This window comes from Homalodisca vitripennis, chromosome 2, assembly GCF_021130785.1.
Source record: "Homalodisca vitripennis isolate AUS2020 chromosome 2, UT_GWSS_2.1, whole genome shotgun sequence".
Taxonomy (NCBI): Eukaryota; Metazoa; Arthropoda; class Insecta; order Hemiptera; family Cicadellidae; genus Homalodisca; species Homalodisca vitripennis.
In genome coordinates, this window is record NC_060208.1 from 37,619,189 (window position 1) to 37,625,309 (window position 6,121).

At 33.0% G+C, this 6,121-nt stretch overlaps 1 protein-coding gene across 7 annotated transcripts in view; it reads right to left on the reverse strand.

Moving 5' to 3' along the window:
* The window catches only part of LOC124353819 (glutamate receptor ionotropic, NMDA 2B), a 347,819-nt gene extending 346,534 nt beyond the window's left edge, over nucleotides 1-1,285 (reverse strand). For all 7 annotated transcript variants that reach the window (XM_046803835.1, XM_046803838.1, XM_046803833.1 and 4 more), the window contains exon 1: nucleotides 534-1,285. In XM_046803835.1, the coding sequence (XP_046659791.1) occupies nucleotides 534-837 (304 nt within the window). In that variant the 5' untranslated portion in view covers nucleotides 838-1,285. The remainder of the gene's footprint in view (nucleotides 1-533) is intronic.
* Between the last annotated feature and the right edge of the window lie 4,836 nt (nucleotides 1,286-6,121).

Sequence of the window (6,121 nt, forward strand, 5' to 3'; positions counted from 1 at the left end):
ACGTCTTGATTTGTATTCATGGCAACCTTCACAATCAGTTTTAAAATTATTTGAAACCACTAAAATCCCTTATATGTTATTTCTTTATAGAAACTTTTTTGAAACATTCTCAAATTAATATATGAAATACGTGAATACTGTAACTTTACATCATTTTCTATAAGCTACTTGTAAATATATCTCCGAATATACCTACACAGATTTACAAGGGTTTAGATGTAAAAACTAAATATATTTTGAAAGAGAAAACTGAACCTTACTAATTTGAAACTATAAATTATGAAAATCACAGTTTGCAGATAATATTTATTCACGATATCAATTTAATTTAGGGACGTAATAGAATATTTAGAGATCCTTCATTTATTTTTATATTAATAACAATTTTAGTTTTTTATGTATTATGGATTCCTGTTGATAATAATTACAAGGTAAAATGTTTACAACTATGAAGTTCAGTAAGGACTACTATGTTTATTGCGTAATTGACCTACAGTATTTGACCCCTGCCCTTAACCCCTGACCTGACACACCTGTGGGGGAGGGGGTGAGAGAGAACATCTGACTGGCGACCTGATGGGGGGTGAAGTTGTGTTTCTTGAGAAAGTTGAACTTCTTCTCCTTGGACTTCTGGAGTCCGTTGACAGCATCATTGATGGCTCTGTTATACTGGCGTACGTTGAACGTACTCTTGGGCAGGATGAGTCCGATGGTGAGGTTGGTCAGGGGGTACATCGAACCCTGCTGGGTGACCGAGTTCTTGGGCGTCTGTCGCCACCCTGACACGCCCATGCCCAACACACATAACGCCGTTGTCAGGACAACTCTTAGTTCCATCGCCCGCCACGGCTGCGGCGCCACCGGCAACCCCCGGGTATCTCACAGCATCCGATACGTTATTGAGACAACACTTCAAACTGTCGTGTCACACCGTCCGTCTTGGTCTCACACATCGCACCAGTGACACTAACCACATTCCCGAGTCGACACATCATAACAATTAATATAATTTTACAAAAATTGCAACGTTTTGTTCTCTAAGTACTGATAAAAATTTACTCTCATGTCTTAACCACAAATATATAATAAAAATTTAATTTATGAAAATCGTAAACATCGAAATATTTTTATGACAACTAGTTAAAATGACGAATGGAAATCAGGCAACCTGACGTTTGAAAGTTTACCACAGATAGCGTAACGGGTTTGTCTCAGGGTGGACGAGATAAGGCACACGTCGCTGCTGCACGCGAAGAGTCTGGAGCGCGACGCTGACGCCGCCACTCTCGCTCCGACACTGGCTGGGCGGCACTCTCTCCCGTCACCATGGCAACCCGGAACCCCTACCAGCTTCCCGCCACCCGCTTTCCGCGTACTGATGCACTTACTGCTACTTATCTTGTCCGAACTTGATTTGACTTCGAAGCGGATCGTGTACTCTTTTCTGATTGTCCCAATTCAGCTTGGTCTCTGAAACGTTGTCACGGAGTCCATCAGGGGAGATCCTTTTAAACTGTCTGACATCTTATGTAGTTCTTTTTTTGTACTACTTACTTTTAATAAAACTAAATAAAAATTTATTTATTAGTTCAATATAATAACAGAGTAAGAGATTTTACGAATTCTTTACTTTTTAATTATACCTTTAAATTGTTTAACCACTGATTACAAGGTAATATATTCTTCGTTAGTACTAGTGCAAGCGTATTTTCAGAGCCAGCAAATATATCTTAGTAATTTATTGGAAAATGTAAATGTAGGATTTCCAAACTATGTTGAGTTATCCTACATCATTACAATAATAAAATTATTAACATAAAAATAGAGCATACGATCAGTAAAATTTGACATTTGTCAATACCAAAGGAAAAGGAAGCCACAAAGGTTTATAAACAGGATGCTAAAATGATACTGAAGAATCGGATGCATTGTCGTTTCCTAGTGAAAAACTTAATTCTATACACTGTGTTTCGATACATGACTTAACGACCGTTTGAGAAACTTATGAAACCTTTTAGAACATAATTTTACGTCCTGTACGAGTTACGAGAGGTTTTGTAATTTTTATCAACTTTAATTGGAACAAGCCACATTGTAACATAAACTGATAAAGTTTAGTGAAACATTGCCAACAGAGCGGTGCGGCGGATGGAGCAGAAACTGTAATTAGACGTGTCATCTCCTATGGGAGTTGTTCCCAAAACTGTGGCTTCAACTTGGGACTAATTTGGCACAAGTACAAGTCTCGCTATGGTAGGAATTAGTTGGTTGTCAGGCAAGTGCAACAGTCTTCTCTACTTATTCACTAACTATATCTTTACTTGATGTTTATTAGAATAAACTAGTTCCATTGTTTCCTAATATTTATATATTCACTATACTCTATAAGCTTTTAAAACACATTTTAAAATGTATAGAATATTTGCTGTTATTGAGAATGCCTTGGAGGTTGTGATGTAATCATTTTGCCTATTTATATAATATTTATAATTATTTGCTTGTTAAAATGTTGTAAAAAAATAAAATAAACCGTAGATATCAGTCTGTCCTCAGTGACGTGAGTCAACGAGTAATTTAATTGAATTTTTGCACAACGCACGAGCAGAGGTGAAGTTTAACTTAATCTTAATGAAATCTGCACTAACCAAGAAACTCCAAGATAAAACGACATACAAATTGTATAATAAAATGCAATAATTAATTGTTTCCCGACAAAAAATGGCTTAAGTGGGCTAAATTACGAAAAATAAAGGAAAAATCGTATTATAATAGCCCAATTCCATAAGCACAGTAAAATTTCAAAAAAGGTAACATATGACTTTATATGTATACTATATATAAAAGCTATGTTTTAGTGAGATAGTATTTATATCAAAATACCATTTATGCAATAAAACATACTCGATTTTCGAGTCAGTTATGTTTTGGAGTGATACTGAAGTAATTAATATCCAGCTTCCGTTCCAGTTTTATACATGATACAGTATATATAATTACATTGATCATTTGAAATTTGCGCAGAGAACTGTTCATTATAAAAATCACTAAATCAAAATAACCGATATGAAACAAACACACAGTACAAAAAAAACACATTCACTAAAAATGTTATACAATTTTAAAACAAACAAAAATAAAAACTAACTGTTGAGCAAATAATGAAAAATCCATAATAACAGGAAGTACAAAAGATAAAAGACAAAAACAAGAAGATCACTTTATTTAGACACCAACATTATTACAGTTAATATATTTTACAGAAGAAATTCCCCGATATTGAACCTATTGATATCGTTACAAAAGAGGTCTGATCTGATGTGTTTAATGAGGAGTATATTGTTCTTGGATTCCATGTATTCTGTATTATTTTTAACAATACTTTCAAAAAGAGAATTCAGATAAAAATTCCTTCAGACGTTTATCGCACAGCACCACAGTATTCTTGAATTAGAGCGCTCTACTTATTCTCACCAGAAGTCAACGAAATCTTCTGCTGAACGGGCGTACTATTGTTTGAAATTGTTGGAATACTATTATAAAAATTTCTTCTTAATATATGTTTTTTTTCTTTGTAAATACTAATTCATTTCTGTTCGTCTTTTCATTTAGCATACACAGCTTACAAAAACATCCGTCTATATTAGTTAAAGTAAAATTATTTCTGCTGATTATCCCTCAAAATGTACAATTTTATTGACGCTCCATCTGTGTTGAGCTTCTAATGAACAAGAAAATGGGTAAGCTGTTAAGCTGTTTCAACTTTAAATTCGGTACAAGTTGCAAATTTAGTGAAAAATGTGGTTTTAGCTTTTTACATACATATTTTCAAAAGATCTGAGTTACTCCCTAACAATGTGGAATCTATAACAGAAAGGGTACTGTGTGGTTTGTACCGTAATAATCACATAAAAAAAATAAAACTATCTTGATTGAAATATGAGCTACCAGCCAACTGAAAATCATTCAACATATACAATAGCAACCTATGTAGTGGAATTTATGCATTTAACAATACACAATAAATCGTAGAGGAACTAATATAAATTGGATTTTCATTGTAGAAACCTAAATACTAATGATATAGAGTGTTGGCAATATAATAATATTAATATAATTGCCAGCTGTTATAAATTGATAAAATATTCATCACTAGCAGTTACCCGAGGATTCGCACGTAATTTTACAGGTTTTACACGTTTGTGAGTACTTCTGATTTAAGAGAGTTATATTTCCGACGCCTATGCTTTGTTGCCACGATGAAGAAATGGTGTAAAAAGTGTATATTTAAGCCATTCTTATTAACCCCGGCCTTATTTTTTCCATATTTAAATTCACCTTATTTACGAGAACGTATATTCATACGCTGTATACATACTCAGGTCGAAGAAGACTATATCTTTCAAAAGATAACTAAGATTGGTTTATAGTAAGAAATAAATAGTAAATTTGTCCTTGTTATCTGCGTTACACTAATAAACAATCACTAGAAACTTAATATTTTCCGAAACACACAATAAGTGATTACTTAGAATTTGAATTTGTTATATTTACCTTTTAAAATGTTCGGTGAATCAATGACATGGAGTGTTAGTGTATTCAAATTATGTCCTGATTTTTGAGCATCTAACGAAACTATATTTTTATATCACGTTTTCTATTGAATAGTTACATAAAAACCTAGTAAGATATCAGCACTGTGCTGAATGTTTATCATCCAAATATTTTATGTTACCAGACCATATAATGGCAAAATAATTGTTGGGGGTGTTAAAATAATGCAGTTTTACTTTCATGAACTCATTTTTTACTTTGCACACATGATTGTGGACTTTATCTGTTTTTTTATGTTAAAAAAATACGATAGTTGGATTATTGAGAAACAAATCAATGCAGAGGTCACGTGGATGTGGTGAGGTGATTACGTCGAGCTCAGTGCAACACTCGGAGTTACTGATCAGTTTCATTGTATCGCGTCTCCATTTCACTCTGCTCAAGTTGAACCACGAATCAGCCATTATCCGTTTTATATACTCAAGAATACTAAACAATGATCGAATCTAAGGCAGCAAATAACTTTGTTCCGGGTTTGATAAGCGGCCGGTTTTAAATAATTCAAGTTAAAATACATGTACACCCAGGTATATTAGAAGTAACAAGGTGCATTAAAATATGTATGCTTTATTGTATTAATATTCCTTATGCAAAGTTTCTTAATAACTTTTGATACTAAGAAAAACTTTGATATAACATAGATTAGGGGTAGAGGTACGACACATTATGTTTAGCGTAATAAGCTTTGTTCAGGCCCATAGCTTTTCGTTAAATACAGCCATACAAACTTACAGACAATGAAAATTTAATAGCGCACACTTAAATCCGATATTTTGAAATTTACCTTCATCGAAATAGTTCTATCTGGAAATGGATAATATAAGTCTATGGAAGCCATCATTCTCTAAATAACTTTTCCAGCTATTAGTACAATATGACTCATGCTAATACATCTTCTACATATACACTATGAAGGAATAAAATAATTAAATGTATTCTGTCTTCTTGAATCCTATATGAAGTATTGATTGTGGACGAAACTTTTAGATATAATTTTAACTAAGGGCTTGTCCTGTCGGCCGCCTTATATTTAACTATGATACATTAGTGTATTCACCAAAGCAATTCACTGGTCAAACGTGTTGTAGTGAGGTGATTACATTAAGGTGATGGTATTACTTGTAGGTACGGATTAGTTTCAAGCTTTTCCTGTCAGATTCTCTATATTTAACAATAACAAACTAATATTAAACAAAGCAATACACTGGTCACGCAGTGTAGAGCTTGTTCTGTCAGAAGTCCTATATTTAACTATGCTATATATTGCGTTCAACCATATATAGCAAGTAACCTATGCAAGTTTTTATATTTCTGTGAAAACTAAAAATATTAACTTGTTTATTAAACTTGTTACTAAAACTAAGTAAAAATAATACACCTGTTATTATATCTACGATGTAGATTTCGGTTTCAAAGAATCAATATTTAGGTACTAATTATTAAGGTAAAGAAATTAAGTAAACAAATAATTGAGGTTTTATCTACCTTAGTGGCTAAATTGTGTGTTTTT